The sequence below is a fragment of the Athene noctua genome, chromosome 2 (assembly GCF_965140245.1).
Source record: "Athene noctua chromosome 2, bAthNoc1.hap1.1, whole genome shotgun sequence".
Lineage (NCBI taxonomy): Eukaryota > Metazoa > Chordata > Aves > Strigiformes > Strigidae > Athene > Athene noctua.
In genome coordinates this window covers 130,658,776-130,677,842 of record NC_134038.1, presented here as the reverse complement: position 1 = coordinate 130,677,842, position 19,067 = coordinate 130,658,776, and the positions used below count along the sequence as shown (strand labels likewise).

General features: G+C 42.2%; 1 protein-coding gene across 4 annotated transcripts in view; it reads left to right on the top strand.

Moving 5' to 3' along the window:
• The first annotated feature begins 10,844 nt into the window (after nucleotides 1-10,844).
• SLC25A13 (solute carrier family 25 member 13) overlaps nucleotides 10,845-19,067 on the top strand; it is a 102,985-nt gene continuing 94,762 nt past the window's right edge. The window contains exons 1-3 of one of the 4 annotated variants that reach the window (XM_074900317.1): nucleotides 11,439-11,461; nucleotides 13,764-13,778; nucleotides 17,544-17,558. In XM_074900317.1, the coding sequence (XP_074756418.1) occupies nucleotides 11,450-11,461; nucleotides 13,764-13,778; nucleotides 17,544-17,558 (42 nt within the window). In that variant the 5' untranslated portion in view covers nucleotides 11,439-11,449. Of the gene's footprint in view, nucleotides 10,875-11,417; nucleotides 11,462-13,763; nucleotides 13,779-17,543; nucleotides 17,559-19,067 lie in introns of those variants that run through there. The other 3 variants (XM_074900318.1, XM_074900319.1, XM_074900320.1) reach the window with 3 other exon arrangements.

The window sequence follows — 19,067 nt, the reverse complement described above, 5'->3', positions numbered from 1 at the left end:
TTCTTCAACAGCAGTAGCTTTTAACCAGTTATTTTCTGTGCATCTACTCAAAAACTTTTTCTTCCACTTCCAGGACTACTGCAGCCTGAACTCAGAATTTCCCCCAGGCATCAGATGAAAACAGTCATATATATGGGAGTTCTGCTCCCAAGAACTCTGTAAGAATACACTGCAGCATGTCGAAACTTCAGTTCCCACTAAAAATGAGTGGTGCCTATTATCTGTGCAAACTGTTTATTTTTTTACTTATTCAGCAGAAGGACTGTGCAGAACTAAAAGTGGGATCTGTCATCCTTATTAACACTAACTTCTAAATTCAGGAGTGCATGTCTCTCCCCTGTGAAACTAGTTATGCTTTAGGGTACTGTTCATCATGAGGAATTAATTCCTCACCATAAGGAATAAAGAAAGCATTAAGAAACAGTGTATTTCTACCCAACTCTGCTAAACCATGGGTGTTGGAATAATATCTGTAATCTTTAAGATTTTGTTTTTAAATCTGGGATCATAACTTTTACATCAAAAGTTGTATTCAAGTACATTTTTTAATTTTCCCCAGTAGTGCAGAACAGATATTTCTTTTGTATCTGCAAGTATAAATCTGTAACCATTTGCATACTGCATCTACAGTTAGTTCTAAATTAAAGATTATTACACCAATAAAATCAGATACCAGCTGAAGCAAAAGGCAACAAAGAAATTAGTGATTTTATAAATCCCATTTCTAGTTGGAATGCTTTCTAGTGTTACATGATTACTTATACAACTGTGTCAGAAAACATTTTCCTTCAAAAAATTTGGTTCTGTCTTGCCAAAAGTAAATATTCTTAAACTGTTCTAATTTTCTGTCTTTCTCTAAGGACCAACATACCTCTGTTTGAGGCTTACAGTGTCTGATCAATGATTGTTTCAAGGGATGTCAAGACTGTCTATAACAGCCCATTCTGTGCAGTCATTTACTTCTCTAGAAAACTGAACATAAAAAGCACTTTAATTCTGACAATAAATAGTTTTTTCTTCAAAGCAAGTGGAATCTCTCATCTAGCATTTCAAGGCAACAAGCAATCACACTTATTTTTCTGCTGTTGTAGTGTTTCTAATTGTACCTACTTACATTCTATGTCTCAAAAAAGAAAATGAAATAAAGGAAAAAATGGGATTATACAAATAATTTATTCATCATACAATTGGAGATAAATAGAAATTTTTTTCAGCGTTTTACATTATAAGATCTTATTTTCAGTTGCTTACATATCTAACCATCACTCCAGGCCAGATTATTCCATGGTTGCCGGCTGGGTCACAGTAACATTTTTTTGAAAGTTTTAGCAAAACGAACGCAGTCATTCTGAAGAACAAGATGAAAACAATGTTTTCTCAATGCTAGAAAAGTTTTCAGAAAGTTAGCTGTGGTACCCACCATACTTTGGAACAAATGCTTGAAAACTAATAGACAGCTAATGCTTGTATTAGGGATGTGCTTTTTATTACCTCATGGCAGTAAAATTATTTAATTTGGACAAAATGAAAAGTTTGGAAACTTTGAAATCTGCAGATCCTCAGTAATGGTTTGCTCAGGGTTGGTACCTAAATTCTTCAAATATTTGTTCTAAGTTGAGCCAGCAGCTCAAGGATGTAGGCTCTCCGCATTTCCATGGGATGACTAGTCTTTGCTATTGCTGGCTAATGCAGCAGTTAAGAGCAAAACTAATATTAGGGAATTTCTTTTCTGCTTCCAGTGCACAAAAGAGGGGAAAATGGCTCAATTAGGGTGCAAGAGAAACAGTCAGAGCTGGTATGTTGGGAAACAGCGCAGAGTTTGAGGTAAGAAAATGGAGGCTGAGGAAGAGGAGCCACTGAATAACTGTAAAAGGAGTTGGCAAAGGGCTTCAAAAACTGGACTAAGAAGTAAATTAGATCAACTGAAGAGGGATGAGGTTGCAAATAGCAGGATTAGAAATTAGTCAGAGTGGGAAAGGCTGCTCAGTGGCAGACTGAATGAAATGAGGACCAAGGAGAGAAAAGGCGATTGGTCAGATAAGGAGTTTCATGATGACATAGAACAGCTGTGGGGGAGAGATCAGTATATGAAAAGGAGGGAGACAGGGACAATAAGTTATCAGGAGGGTAGCAGATGAAAGGCTAACACCGACCTCTGTATGACTGGGCCAAAATATACCCATCTGAAAATACAAGCACTGGACTACAGTCCCTTCAAGAGCTAGAATACTTTAATGTGTCCAATGATCCTGAATTATCTTCTGCACCAGAGCAAAATATGATAGCAATAATTAAAATCAGTCGCCATTAAGCAACTGGGAGCACCACCGTTTCCTTCTTCAGGTTCTTCTGAAGCTTTCACTGGCTGTCATGTACCCACTGCAAGCCACGCTGTGTGAGAATCTGTTCAGTGTCTGAAGTCCTTGCTGGATCACGCCCTCTGAGGCAAAAGGAATGCCAGTTTTTGGCCCTTAAAACCTTGGCTGAGCTATGAACTAAGCTGCTCAGCTCTGACGGGAAAGGGCCAGGTAAGGACCTGACTGAAGACATCTTGAGTGCCTACAGAGACATACAAGGAGGCTTCTGTGGAGTTCCAGTGCTGACAGACTCTATTCAAGAAAAAACACAGCTTTGAGATCACATTAGGATATCTCTTCAGGTAGCACTAAACAAGTTATGAAAAAGACCCAAACAGGCATTTTAGACCCTCTAACAGAAGCTGGATGCAGGTTAGTTATGCAAAGATAGCCAGAGGTACTGACCTCTGAAAAGCTGTCAGGAGTGCTTGGAATCACCTTCTGATACGCAGCAAGTAGCTGACTAGTAATGATTAACAGATTCCAGATATCAACTTTAGACCATGTAGCCGTGGTCAGAATAAATGGTTCATGTTAATGATTTACATAAACATTTCAAACTCAGTGGACCAAAGTGAGTATCTTTCATTTTAGCAGCAAGAATATAGAAGAACTGCCTGAAGGGAAACTGAAAGCTCAGCTATTGTGATACTTGACATAAGCATCTGAAGTTCCTCCCTGAAATACAGAGTGTATCTTAAATGCCCAGGCTCAGCTTGCTTCTACATAATCACTCATGGAATATTTTTCTTTCCTTCACAGATAACGGTCTGGCTCGGACTAATAGGACTCAAAAGATCTGATTAGTTAAGCTTCATTTAAAACGTGCCAATGCAAAGTGAGATAAATAACCCCACAAAAACTGATCAGAACTCATTCCTCAGTTCTTGTCCGAAAAGCACTGAACAACAGGCTCTGCAACAGGCACTGCAGGTCTGTAAACTCAGGCCTTTCAGAAGGGAGCTGAAGGTTGTTTCTGCTTATGCCCAATCTTTGCAGGATACGGGTCTCCTACTTGATATCAAGTATAACAAGGGAATAAAGAGAAGGCTGTTAGTTCGCTTAGTTTTTAAGGGCAAATAAACCAAGACTAGAATTTCCACAAGATTCCTAAGAACTCTTTGGAAACCAACACAAGCCTGACAGGGTGGGAGATAGGCGTTGCATTTTGCAGTCGCCCAGAGCCAAGAAGTCTGACAGATGTGTTTCATTCATTATAAGAGTTTCAGTAAGTGCTATTCTACAGGAGTTTCTGAACAATATAGCAATACTAGCAGGCTCCTTCAGGAGTCTCATAAAGATACAATTCCCCAACAAGCCATACTATTACGTAGACAGAGATACTACTTGTTTTGAAGTTCCAGATGGTCTTCAGGTTCAGCTTCTCTGTGGACCTTATCAAGCCCAGCCTCAGAGAGAGAAAATGAAAGTGAGTTGATCCACTCCCAAAGAAAATGCTGGTCCTTTACAGAAGAACAACCAATCTGTAGCTCTTCAATGCTGGTTATCATCTTAGCATCTGAGCTGTGGCTCAGGATTCAAGAAGGTATTGCTTTCAGATCTCAGTAGCAAAAGTTGCATGTATTCTCTCAATCAATATACCCTACCTATTTGCGTTATCTGGCTGAATCTGGTAATAAGACTCCTGGTGATTGTACGTATCCTTAACTGACAAGGAAATACCAGAAGAAGAGGAAAGTACACAGGACTCAAGTGCATTTTATGACTACTACTCTGATGCTCCTACAGAAGGCTAAGTTAATGGATTCCCTCACCAGGTGATGAACATTTCGGTGATGTGCACTTCAAGTCACTCTGTATTAATATAAACAAGCAAAGCTGTACATGACGAAGTTGTTCTCTTCACCATGGCAGAGATGAAAATTTCTTTTCCCTTTTGCAAGTTTTTCTCCCTCTCCCTAGAAAAGTACACTTTGCTGACTCACATCTGATTAGCCCTGTTTCTGTAGTAGAAGCAGTGGAGAAAGAGAAAAGAGCTGTATTCTTTTCTGCCTCATACATCACTATCCACCCACAAAATCTAATAGAGGATAAATCATATTCTCAGATAGGAATTTTCCTGATTTTTACTGATTTTAGTAAGCATAGCAATGGATTTTCTGTATTTATTGTTTAAATTCTGTTACCCACATAAATAGTGACATAAACAATCAAAACATCTGCTGCAGTTCAACTTTCAGGAACTTAGCCGAAAGCCCCTACAATCTCCTTTTGATATGTAGAATGTGGACACCTGGCTGGGAAAGCTCTGAGACACTGAGCACAAAAGCTGCATGACACACTTTTACTGAGTCACTGCAGATTGTACAACTCATCCTGAAATATCATGCCTGCTTCCGAAGCATGAAACTGTAGATCCAGGTGGTTTCTTCCCACCTCTCCAAGGCTGCTTCCAGCCAAAGTGAAAACAGAACAAATAAAATGAGAAAAGAGGAGAGAAACAATCCACCAAACAAACAGCTCCGTGAGCAGAGCAACACAGAAATCTGGTTTCCCATGGATTCTTCCAGAGTTTAAAGAGATCAGCATCTTGTCTGATGTCTTCCCCTATGGTTAGGCTTTCCTCTCTCTTTGGATACAGATTCTTTGGAGTCTGTTAAGAGATGAATTTACAGTGTAGTATATTCTTCAGTGGGAGCAATAAGAAGTCTTTACTCTTTATCAGGCTGCTGTTTTTTACAAAATCTGGAAGAATGTAACAGCTCTGAGACTGCTACTTTTCTCTCAGGCCTGGTTGAAACGGGCTAACAGCTGACTTTTGACCAGATGCATACAAAAGCAATGTGATCTGCTGTTCTTGGTAATCGAATTAAAAACAAGTGCCCCAAATAATTAGAAGTTATCATCTTCCCTAGGTAAACACACTTGCTATAAATGCTTCCCAGACTTGTAAGTCATTGAAAACCTTTTGAACCTTTGTCTTTATCCAGCTCTTTTTAACAAAACAAATACCGGAAGCTGGCACATACTGATAACGAAGAGCTGTAAATACCTGGGTGGGTGATATCCCCAGAGTCTACGCGAAGTGCTGAAACTAATGGAAAAGCTCCAGCTGGCTTTAATGGACTTTGTGCTAGACCATCTTTCTTGAGCTGTGGAAAAAGACTAGCTCATAGTGGGTCCTATGGAAATGTGCACTAATCATTAATAAATGTTGTATCTCCATGGAAAATAAAAAATTATGGGTTTTGGCTGGAAAATGAAAGAAAGCACTGAGTTTCAAGATGACCAAATGTTTATCTTTTCAAACACATAGGTTTGCTGAAGCGAAGAGAAAGTCAGTGCTCTGTACAAAACTTTGAAGAAGTTCTATTACTTTCTGCAGTCTTGGCTAATTAAAATCCAGCCGTCTTCGTGCACGCACGGTATGTTCAGTGTGTGCAGACATTCATACATACACTTTACAGACATACATATGTTCTACGAAATGATGCCTAGTCTCTTCTGTGAGTAAAGTCTGGTTAAAGTAGTGCGGCTTTTCAAATATGACTAACATTTTGGCAAATGGTTTTATTAACAGATTTCAGTCAATCTTGTTATGGATAATGCTTTACATTCTAGGTATTTTGGTGACTAGGTTAAGTTTATAAATAGCAAATTAATATACTGTGTTGAAAATTTGATCTACTTTTGCTCTGTACTTTGCAGTGATTGACAGATTTATTATAATTCTTTCCTCTTCATAAATGCTTCAGAATTGAGAAGATCTAATCCTTCTTTTGACATTTTAACTTGGTGTTGCAATTTTGTTTACTTAATAAATAAAATTGCAAGAATAATAAGGTAATTTACCCCTTGATAAACCTCCTTCTTGTTAACTTCCCTCTGTGAATAATGGCCAATGAGCATGCAATGTGGCTGGTACAGACTGGATTGGTGTAAGCAGAAACAATTCTGATGGTATTGTTAGGAGCTGGCATTTGCACTTATGCAAATTTTTTACTGGTTCAGAATAACAATGATTTAATGCAGCAGCACAGTTCAGTACTTGACATGCAAACACAACTGTTATTGTGTTTTAATTTATTTTTCTAATACCCCTGTTATTAAAAAAAACCCAAGAAAAATATAGATAACTCCTATATCTGTAATATAATTTACATGGAATACTGAGCTTTAAAAATGTGATACTATTAGTACACAGTATGCTAAATATTCTAAGCATACACAACTTGTGCTAGGTGATAAATTATTCTGAGCATGTCCTAAACTGATTCTCTCATCAGAGATGGCTTGTTACCTCCACCATCAGCAGATACTGATAATTAATCAACTGAAATGAATCTTTACAGAATAAACAAATCTGTTATACATGAAGGATGATTATGTTCTTTTGGCTGTGAAGATTTTTCATAACTTATTCATGCCAGTGCTGTGCCTGAGTTATGAAGTATTTTTTCACTTATGAAATAAATATAGCATCCTTTGTTTGTCATATATCCACTCTATTTTCTGGGCATTACCAACGTAAATCGGCACAAATCTACCAGCTATGGTGATTTACACCAACAGAAGAATTAACCCCCTATTCATCATTAGCATCAATGTTTCCTGAGTTATTTCAGATGCATTTCTAAAACATAGCCCCAGTAAAGCATTTTCAACTCTTCCATTTTAACAATAATGTCTGTGTAAATGCCATCAACAGCTATAAGACAGAATCATAGCTGTCTCCTTCCCACTTTGTGAATTCCACTCTCCTGGTAGACGTAATACACGCAATGGGGGATAGTGTCGCATTTTCAGATCGGAAAGCTATTAAAATATACCACTATTTGTATGGTTTTTTAAACTAATTCATACTTCTGTGTGCTGCTTTTATGCTCACCTTTCCTTGAACTACTTAAATGACCAGTTTGGTTTTTCACCGGCAGCAACACTGATAGACAACGAATTTTAGACGTGCATGTGAAAGTATCCAAAAACATTATGTTCTAAGGAACAGGAAAAAAAGATCAGTTTGGCTGATCTCATCAGCAAACACAGATAAACAACGGGGTTTAAATTACAAATATGTGTGATGTGTTAAAAAACAACAGCAAAAAAGGAAACATTGACAATGTTGTAAAATAACCAGAAAACCAGCAAATATATTTGAGGAAATCATGATCTGCTGTGCATACTCTTCAAACAGAGAAAGAAGAATTGTGAATGATTCATTCAGACTGAGTCATACTTTATTTTATTAGTGAAATTCTCAGGGTTAGGCCTACTGTGTGAGCACAGATTCTTGGCTAAGATTCAGTAAAACTGATGTGCTAACTCACATCAGCCAGACATCCTTTATTAAAAAAAAACAAAACACAAAACCACAGAAACAACAAAAAAACCCAACCAAAGCCTTGACCTAAGGAAGGGGATACTGCTTCATGCCCTTCCTTGAGGCTTCACTGACGGAGAGGAGTCAATAAAGAATTTTAAGAACTATTTAAACAAGGTCTGCTCAGGAAAACCTTGTGCTCATTTCTTTTGAACATTCAGCTCTTTCCCACTAGGAATGAGGCCACTTGTTTATGTCTACTATAAGCTATACTTTATAGAAGACATACTTGGTACAAGTTTTGTGGTAAGTTAACATACAGCATGCTACCCATACTGCTGTACGTATAACGTAACACGTCTGGAAAACAGTTACTATGTTGTGGGGCAGACAGGGGGTATACTGAGGAAAACAGCTCAATAATCTGGATAGTATAATGGATCTGGAGGGCCTTGGGTCAGTCTTTGCTTTACTTCAGCCTTTCACCAAGGTACTCAATGCGTCCAGATCTGATTTTTCCAGATCTAGTCCTTTCCATATCTCTCCAGATGCACTCAGATCTTTCCAGATCAAAGAAGATATTTTCTTGCCTTTAAGCTACATCAGAAGAGGGCACAAGAAGGAGATAACTCTAGGTCGTTTCTCATTGCAGAGGGGAGCCCTGGAATGGCTGTGTGCTCTGTTCTGTGTAAGATACAGAAAAAGCCACTCACTGCTTAAGGGAACAAAATCTCCTAACTTCTCCAAGAAGTGCTTATATGTTTTGTAATGAAAAATGACTCACAATTTTACCCTCATCCCATTGCATTTTACCATACAAAAAGAGTCACGCTTCTCTCCAGCCTGGCTGATCTTGGATTGTCCTCTGCACAATGACGGATTCACTAGAAAGAATGAAAAATGTTCCTCCTCCATTCCCCAGAGCAGTCTATGGCTTTGTGGTTAAAACATAGTGAAAGGAGTATGACACATGGGCCTGAATCTAACCTCAGTCAACAGCAGACTTCTGAAAACAGTTGCTTATGTAGCCAAAGAGAGTGCTGTAATCTGCTACAGTCATATCGCATGGCATTTTAAAAGTGAACATTAGCTTTCACTGCATTTTCTATGAAGATAAGGAGCTTGGGCCTGTATGTGCAGTTGGACACAATCAGAGACCTGCCAGGCCAAACCCTTTATGCTGATTGCACCCAGGTTTTCATGTAAGCTAGGCAATGACCTTCCAGCCTTGTTGGGACCAAGGCACTGCTGAAGGCATGCTCAGGGCCTAAGGCACCTAGTGCTCTTGACGGCTGGGAAATGAAGTAGATTCAGACTAAATATAGGAAGGGGCCTTTAAAGATCTAGTCCAACCCCCCTGCAATAAGCTCAGAGCCCTATTCAACCTGATAAGTAGTTTCTGACTAGATATAGGGAAGAAATTTTTTACAATGAGGTTGGTGAAACACCAGAACAGGTTGCCCAGATTAGACAGGGTTCTGAGCAACCTGATCTAGTTGAAGATGTCCCTGCTCATTGCAAGGGGAGTGGACGAGATGACCTTTAAAGGTCTCTTCCAACACAAACTATTCTATAATTCTGTGATTCTAAGTGCTAGAAGAGCTCAGGCGCTGTCATGTTTAGGGAGCAGTTGAATGAGGCTTTTCAGCGTCATCATTTCATATTTGCTTCTGAATTTCACCATCAGTCTACTTGAAACATTGGCAGGTTTTTTGCCTGTGTTTTTTCCTGGCGATTGGCTCAAGACCATGTGGCAGTATAACATGAGGACTCTAGTAATTTTCTTAGCAGTCTCAATATGGGAAAAAAAAAATCCAATTGGAGACTGTTTACACAAAAATAAAGCTCAGTAGGACAGACTTTCAGCCTCACATCTAAACATCCTGGATTCTGTATATTCACATAATGTTGAATTTGTATTCGAAGACAGTTATGCTATTTTCTCTCTGTAATTTTTCTCTTCTTAGTGGTATTATTAAAATAATCTGAGATATTGTTTTTCTGTTGTTTGTAAATGGACCACTATTATCTGTCCATTTATGACAAGGCGACAGTATTTACTTATCTGGTTGTTTGCAGATAGGCACTACATAATCTGTTTTCTGTGTTTATTTGAAAAGGTGTGGCTAGAGGAAGGTTCCAAGTCTGCTTTGCTCTCACTGCCGTTTTCTAGGTCAGGGAGATGCAGCAAGAAGAGAAAGGCTGTACTGTCTCACAGAACAGCTGCGCACATGCAGCAGGCACACGGATGCAAAGCAGGTAGAAGAGAATTTAGCAAATGGGAGGGTTTTACAAGAAGCAGAGACTAGAAGAATGCTGAGAAGTGAAGGAGGTAGATACATTGCTGGGCCTTACAGATGATGGAGGAAACTTCCGGGGCACACAAAAGAGACTGTACAATTTGCTGAAAAAAAACAAAAAAAAAAAGTCATTCATTCATTGGACTGAAAACAAACATAAAAAGAGCCATCCTGCACAGATTTATAGTGGGCAGGCGCAGATGCGTTTATGCATCCTTGTAATTTCTCTTCCGTCTCCCTCTAAGACAATTAAAAACAATTAAAGAGTTGTTCTGGTTTATATTTTAATAGATCTGTCTTTGAGAACCTTTACCTTTTTAGTATCTTTATTAAACTCACTTTGGGGAGAGTGCTGGAAGACTCACCCCAAAGCTATTGCTAACTTGATACCCCATTATAAACAGAAAACCTCGCCCCCGAGCTACTCTTATAAGCAACTTTCAGTTCCATACAGGTGACAATTTCACTGTCTGCACTACCAACCTCAGGGCAGCCTAATATCCCCCCAGGAGCCAGAAGCCCCGAGGCCAGGCAGCTTGGGCATGGGCAGGGCTGGCGATAGCCGTGGTGGAAGCCGCGGGCCTGCCTGCCAAATGGTGTGCTGCCAAACGCGCCCAGACAGGCTGTCTGTAGACAGTCTGCAAACTGTCTGTGAGGCTGACCGTGCCATGCTTGTGGTCATCCTGGGTACAGCTGTGGACTCCAGTGGGGCTGCTTACGTGTCACGTTCATGCTGACTTAAGAGCTAGAACGGCATTAACAAAATTTGTTTGAAAGCACGTCTGGTTCTCGGGACATCCCAGAATGGAGCCTCAGGGTGCAGCAACTGGGTGAAACATCCCTCAAACAGCTGCCTGACTCGCGGGGAAGAAGCCAGCTCTGGGCAGGAGAGCAGGGTTTGCTGAGAGGCGCAACAATAGCATGGCTGCTGTGAAGGTGTTTGGCATCCTCCCGCTACTTGCCCCGGTGTGCTCCGAACTCGCCGGAGGCATCATTTCCTCGGGTTAACAGCACGAGTCACTAATTGGCGCCATGGTCACTCAGGACTCTCTCCAGCGGCCGGAGGGGCTGCAGGGCCCCTCAGAGCTCGAGTCCCTCCGAGGCGACTCGGAGGCTGTTAGGCCGCCAGCCGTAAACGGAGGAGAAAACCTGAGGTAAACCGGGTCCCCCTCCCAGGGGTGAGGCGCTGCTCGCCCCGAAGCGCCCGCGGCCCGCCGGTGCCTGAGGCCGCATCTCCCGCCGCCTCGCCTCGCCCAGCGCGGACGCCGCAGCCCCCCTCAGGGCCGGGCCAGGCCGGGCCGGGCCGGGCGACCCCGCGGGCTGCAGCCGGGCCGGGCCGCAGCCAATGGGCTGGCGGCGCCGAGCGCCCCGTCCGTGCCTGGGAGAGCGGTGACGGCCGGCGCTGGCGGGCTGGTGCGCAGGCGGGGAAGCTGCCTGCCGCGGTCGGAAGGGAGGGGAGGGGAGGGGAGGAAGGGAAGGGACGGGAAGGGGGTGGCCGCGCCGGGCACAGCATGGCTGCCAAGGTAAGTCCTCGCCGGCGGCGGCGGCGGCGGCGGGCGGGGAGGCGGCGCGGGCGGCGGCGGCCGCGCGGGCGGCGGGGTGGCGGCGCGCGCCAGTGCGGCCGTCGGCGGCGGGGAAGGGGCCGCGGCGGGAGGCGGGCGGCTGCCGGGTTTGACCTCGGGCCTGTCCTTGGCGAAACTCGGAGAGTGGCGCCTCCTCCTCCTCGCGGCTTTGCGGCCCCTCGCCGCCGGCCCCGGGGGAGGAGGGGGGCGGGCTGGGGGCCGCCGAGCGCCCGCGGCGGGGTGCGGCCTGCCCCCCGGCCGGCGGGGTTGGGTGCCGGCGGGTACCGAGGCGGCGCGGCGGGGATCCCCACCTGTCCGCCCCGGGGAGCGGGCCTGCTCTCTGCTTGTAATGCACCATCTGCCTGACACTGCGCGGCCGCCCGCTGCTGCCGGCGGGGTGAGAGGCGGCGGGTGCCGCCGGCCCGGCGCCGCCGCGGCTCGGTGCGGCCCTCCCCGGCGTGGCCCGCGCACTGCCCCGGCCCGGCCGCGGCTCCGGCGGGCGCTCTCGGGCCCAGGAGGTACCCCAGGAGGTACCCCCGGAGGTACCCCGCCGTACGCACAGTGTGGGGATGCGTTAAAGCAAGCACGCCTGCGTGTTCTGGGTACAGTTGTTTTTGGACGAGAGGATGCAGGGGGCCCTTGGGACGGCGGCTTGGCGGGGCTCGCCGTGCCCGGAGCGGGCACTGGTGGTGGCCCTGCCCTGCTTGCAGGCTTTAGCGTGGTGGTCCCGTTTAGCATTTTCTCCCGTTTTCTCCACGTATCTATTTTTACCTTCTGTTTTCACATTTGATATAATTTCCAACCGGCTTCATTTCTCAGTGCTCTCTTGTCAGAGAGATACCTGTTCGGCTTTTCTCCTGTTTTAGGAGGATAAATGAATTGAAATACTTCTACCAGTTGGTTAATAACACACTTCCATCCCAGAAAACAATTACATTAGCCATTAGCTGGATCAAGGGCATATAAAAAGTAGGTATTCCACTTCTAATGGCAGATAAAATTAGTGTTGGTGTTTCAAACACTTCTATTAGGTTTCTTTTTTGAATACTGAGGCTTTAAAAAAAATAATTGGGCCACATTCTTCTTTTGATGAAACTTCTATGGAGAAAACTTCCCTGAGCAATCCAAAGCAGCACATGTGCTCAGTCTGGCGTGAGTTGCATGCTCCTTTATTTCAGTGAGTCCATGACAGAGCTGCTCCTGTCAACACCTTCCTCAGTAAGAACCTGGGTTATCTGAAATGCATGCTGTTTTAATGGACTGGGCAGTATATGATTCCTCATTGCTAGGGTAGATGAAACAGCCATCGCTGAGTCTTATGTTTATTATTTATAAACCTTAGATGTCCTGTCTAGCTTTTTTTTTTCTTTTTTTTTGATTGCCCACCTGTCCATACACACAACGTATCAATTACATCTTACCAAACTACTGGTGTTAGATGACTTAAGAGTCTTCCATTCAGTGAATTTATGAACCATTTACTTACCTTTTCCTCTCAAAGCAGCAGTTCTTAATCTGCAATCCATTTGAATTCATACTAGTTACATATACTTAAAAAATGTTGTATATGTAGTTCGTGTTTGTCTAGTCAGGTAGACATGTGTGCTCCATGCTATACATTTGCATGGTGTCCTTTTTTTAGCTTGGTTTATTACACAGTTCAGATCACCAAAATCTATATGAGCATATGTTAGAAAGACTCAACACTTCAAGAGAAACTGAACTGAGTATCGCATGTTTTTGATTACATCAGGCTTGGCAGAGAGATACCTGATAAAAAGAATAATGGTTTGTCACTCGTGTCATAACCATCCTTGGTGCATTGCAAGACAGAGATACAGCACTTTGTAGTGAAGTGTTTACAGCCCTTGGGTATCTTCTGAGGAAGGCTTCTGGTTGCAGGCTTTAATGTGTTTTGAGAGATTTATGCTTAAAAAAGCCCCAAGTAGAACTGGGAGCAGCTAGAATGGATTCATTATTAAGTTACCTTGTGAGACTTGAAGGGGTTTTATCTTCCTGAGGTGAAATAGTTGCTGTTAAACATGGGTGAATTTCTATTTTTATTGAAGTCAGTGGCAAAATCTAAGTAGCGTTCTGTACTGTTTAATGGTAACGTCTGAGCTCAGGTTCTGCAAGCCACACATATGAATAACTGTGCTTCTGGGCCTAAAGTTATTCACATGTGCTTGCAGGCATGGGCCTTGATTTGTGTTCTAACTTCCTCACTGATGCATCTCAGTAATGTTTGCCTTTTTCACCTCAGCCAAACAATGGACTGGTGAGTCGAATGATTTTTCTAAAATCCCTCCAGTACCTTTTCCTTGCCAGTGTCCTGCATGACCGCTTCCTGTAATTTTTTAATTATACCCTTTTAGGCATATGCGTCTTTGGAATTGAATGTAATTGTTCTTCGCTAGCAAGATTTCAAATGTTGACATTTTAAGCAGACCTTCGGAATTCAGTCTGTCAAAAGATAAACCCAAATGGGATACTGTTAAGACTGCATAGTTAAACACTCGGGTATCAAGAAATGGGCAAAGCTTTTATACATGGAATCTTTAATGTCCATTGCAGTGCCATTTAATTTTCTTCGTTGTATGTTAGTCAGTGTTATACAATTTATACCGTGTTTTAAACAGTGTATATTGCACAACAGTGTCTTTTCTTAATATTTGAAAATGCTTTCTGAAAGTGTTTTGTGAAACCTGCACCGTAAATTATATTTGCACAAATTGCCAGCAAAAACTGCAGGTGAGATGTTCCAGCAGATTTTTTTACCCCATTGGTAACTAAATTACCATCATAGGTACTGGCTTCTTTTTCTGAATTGCACAGAAAACAGGCTGTGTGGAAAGTCTTTATGGTAATGCATATACAGAGCAATAATGACATTTTATTTAGTGTGTCATGCTTTATTTCTTCATTTTGAGTGTTTAACAATGCAAGCACAATGTTTTTTCTGCCCTTTAGCCAGGTATTTCTAAAGAGACGTTACATAATCTAGCTAATGCCCCTTGCCATTCACCTGGTGTGTATTTTACAGCAGAATTAACTATGCCTGTTGAGTAGAATGTAAGCTACCCTTGGTCCATATACTGCTCCTCCGTTCTGGGCATAGCTCTTGTCTCATGCATGTGCAAAGTGTGATGTGCTATCTTTTTAAAGTCCTACTGCTTGATAAAATATAAACTTATTTTCAGTTGGAAGTTCTAAGGTACTTCTCAATGAGACGTCTTTCCATAGCTAATTTTGCCTTTGCCACTGTGCTACCTTGGTTCAACTTAAGGTCAGAAACTGATATTTATAATGGGAGCTACTATATATATATTTAAACTTTTTATTTCATAACCACTAAGTAACATTCAAAACAGTTAAAAATTGCATTAATGAAAATACCAAACTTTAATAATTTCAGTAGATAAAGCTTAGAAACTGTGTAAAAACAGTGGGCTTAGTATGGAAGCACTTGTACACCATTAAACTTCCATCTCTGCTATGGGTAGCATGTGAATAAATGTCAACACTTGTATTGAACTGCATAGTGCTGATATAAGAGTTGATTTTTAAATACTGTGGAATATCTCTCTGTTTCTAACATAATTAGTTTTTTGTGCATGTGTGGTTTGTCCATTGGTCACATACTGGTTGCCTCTGTTACCCAGAATGTATAAGTTATTTTAAAATTATTGTCTTATGAACAAAGTGAACACAAATGTCACATGCTGAAAAAAGGTAAATGTAAAATGACTGTTCAAATGAAAGCATGAGCTTTACATCAGTACCTGATGGGACTACTTGCATGCTTAAATTTAAGTGCATGTGTAAGTCTTTTGAAGAACAAGTGCCTGACTGTCAGAAATCTATCAGTAAGGTAACACAAAGAGATTTGTTGCTGACTTTACATACTGACAATATTTGGGATGTTTTTAGTGCAAGGTAAAGAAAATTTGTTATGCAGTTTTTGTATATTTAATGGTTTTTAAATTCTCTTTTGGCTTGTGTTTTTCTGGAACTGTTTATTATGGAAGCTGTATCAGTGGAGTTACATCTTCCTGGTTGCTGCCATATTTACCTTTAAAGTCCTAAACCTTGTCATATCAAATATAGGTAGTCCTCATCACAGGCTCCTTGTATGTCGTGGACTATATTAACAATATAGCCAGACATTTCTCACTGAACACCCCAGTCCTGCAAGATGCATCACCCTGACTGAATTAATTGGAGTTCTGTGAAGGATTGATGCCGCTGGCCCTGGCTCCGTGGGCCTTTTTGTGCGCAGAAATGATCCAGTGCCTGCACTGGGTGATGTGAATTAATGAGGTTTGGATAAGCAGTGGTTGAAATACAAACACCATGTCAATGCAGTTCTAAATTAATGTGGTTCCAAACAATGCTGAAACTGTTAGATGCTGGTGCAACCATGCCACCTTGATTATTTTGCTGTCTCGCATGCCCAGCCTGTCCCTTTGTGCATCATACTGCTCCATCGTGCCTCTTCATTCAGCTCTTTTGTGCTCCTCTCCCCTGTGCTAGCAGTAAGGTGGGGTGTGTCTGGGAACAGACTGAATTCACTCCTCTTGCCCTCGATGATGCCATTCTTCCCTTCCTCCAGCAAAGTGGAAGAGAGGAATTGCACTGCATTGCATGTGGATTCATTGGGCCCTCAGAAAGGAACAGGTGAGGGATCCTAGCATCATGATGGGCTACTGTGTCTGTGAAAGGAGTGGAGTTCCTTGTGGACAGGCTCCAGCCACTCAATGAGATCAAAACCGTGGGGGGAAAGTGGTTGGTGAGTAAGGAGAAGAGCAATCTCTATTTCCCTGAAGCATTACTGAGTTTGTGTACTGTGGAGTTAATAGTGTCATGACACTTAATGGGACCATTTAATTTTTCTGGATGTGATAGTCCCATGCAAGATCCACGTGGAAAGTCCTATTGCTAGTCTTCACAGAAGTCGCTGATGTGTAGTTACATTTTGGAATTGTGCATACGTGTGTAAATTCTTAAACACCTTATGTATCATGAGACTCTCTTTTCCACTTTCCCCCTCAGAAAAAAAGTGTATTTATGCTGCTTAAGACTTCTTACTTCATCTTGACTTCTTAGGAGACGAGAATTTGCCTGATAAAGGGACACTGAATTTGTATGCGTGCTGATAACTTCCAACCTTTTCCAAGTACGAAGTATCATGCATGATGACTGCTACTGAAACAGAGAAGGCAAATCATTTACTCCCCTTCCCTGTCCTCCCTGCCATTGTTTTATGTGTTTAGTTTCATTTGGTTTCTTTTACTGCACAAGTCTTTGCTTATGACATTTACCCATAGGAGTGCTGCTTGATTCCTAATCCCACAAGGTGCACAGCAAGTTACAGGGCCCACTGGCAAGAATAATCCCAGTCGTGGAGCAACTTTCTCGTGGAAAAAGTCTATACAGCTCTATTCTGCAGTGAACGCCAAGTTACTCTGAAAAGGAACTTTTATTACACTGGGATTTTTGTCTCAATTGAGTTTATCTTGTTTCTTTGTACTACTATTTCCCCCCCCACTTTCTTTATCGGAGCTAGGTGGGGGCTAGAGGAGGTGGTGGAAGGGGTTGATTTTTCTTTAATATGTCAGAGAGTTACTACATGTTGCAACTGCCAGTGGTTTTAACAAGTTTTCAAAACTTGCTCTCTTCCATTATGGTGTCCCTGTATGAGGGATTTCAGGGTGACCTTGTTTCATGTATAGCTCTAGGAGAGTGTTACTGGACCCAACAGTTATGTGTACATCCTTATGTGCATCTCGTTTGTTGTGATGTCTGCTGAAAAGTATTTAAAGTTATTTGGATCTTCACATTGGGAAGTGAATTCCTCTTTCTATGCAGCTTTGTGTCCCAGGAGGTTAGAGAAGCCATTCCAAGTGTGCTTCAAATGATACATTAAAGGCACCTGTCCTGATCCTGTAAATGTAGACAAGCTTACAGCCCTGAATAATAACAATGTGTCTTCTGACCAGCTTCTTTAGGCCAATATCTATTTTATTTATCTATGTTGTCCCAGGAGTATGAAAAGGAGGTATGTGATACTGTATTTCCTGGAAGATGGCATGAATGTGCTGCTTAATTTTTGCTTCATTTTTGATTTCAGTCTGTGGATTTGCTGCTGCTGTGGATATAGAATGGCTTCACTGTACTGAATAAAGCCTGTATGTTAGTATGGCACCAAACCTAAACTTGCGTAAGGCTTCTGGGCTCTCCTGTGACTTTGCTAATCATTCTGTTTTGCTTCAGCTACAACACAGTCTTTCAGAAACACAGCAGCTGATGTTTTATGGTGCTAGATAACTATGGCTAGTAAAATGTAAGGTTGCATATTTTCTGGTGCATTCTCTTTCTGGAAAGTATCTGTATCTCAGTCATTTGCTGGGAGATAAAGAGGTCCTTGTAAAAATACTCTATCTTCGATTGCTTTGGAATAAAGCAATTTCAACCGAAGCTTTGTTAAAACACTTAAAGGAACACTGCAAATGCATTTTTCATAACATTTTAAAATAATTTCATGCTATTTACAATACCTTAGAAACGTGCAATTGCAATTATATTCTTTAACAAAAACGTTACTTGGCCTGCACAAATCCAGTGTGTTAAAGGATGAAATTGCTCATGAGGAGTGGGTTGTTGGCATTTTTATTTTTCTCTGAAGAGGGAAAAAAACACATTTGAGAGTGGAGAAGTGAATGCATGTACACCAAACTATGTACATTTAGATAAGAAACAGAAGAAATAGAGCTTGTCACAAGCCTGATCAACTACCTCTTGTTGGATACTTGTGAGGTCCCTAACCTCAGCTGCTGGATACGTGTGCTGCTGGTGTCTTGCATGGCTAGGCAGCCTGCAAGAACTGTTCCCATGCTGACCAGTAAGGTCACTCTTTGGATCTCTTTGAAGATACTTGCCTTACTGCCTGGCTTACTCTTGGTCATGTGAAACCCAGAGCCTGTAATTTAGGCTAAGAAGATTTTGGTGTTCTCTTGGTCAACATCTCCATGCCTAACTTTTATCCACTTGTCTTCGGAAGTAGAATTAAGAAACCTGTCTGAGGTGTCCAGGAACAGGTACCACAACAGCCAGCATGCTGAATTGGGACCATCTAAGTCAGCCAGTGGGAAATGAAAGATAGGGGTGTCCCAGAAGGATCTTCAAACAGTAAGGCTTGTGTCTCTGTTTCAATCAGGGACGCTGCATAGCTAGCAACACAAGGACTGGAGGGACAGAGGAGTGGGCCAGAAGCCCATCCAGTTCCTAGCAGTTAGGGCACCCAGCTGAGAGGAGGGAGATTTGGATTCTATGTTGCCCATGGTGTTTAAACATTTTGCATGAGTGATACCTCCACCTGCCACAGTTTCAGAGGATTGCTGTGCTTGATGCTTACCGCAGTTCTGCCAGTGCATGTTAGATGTGCTGCATGCATGGCTGCTGGGCTGGAGCGGGGGCACCTGGTCATTCATTGTGTCTGAAACGTCTGTATGTGCTCAGCCAGGGCTGCGTCGCTTTTGGAAGTGCATCTTGGTGGAACTTTTGGAAT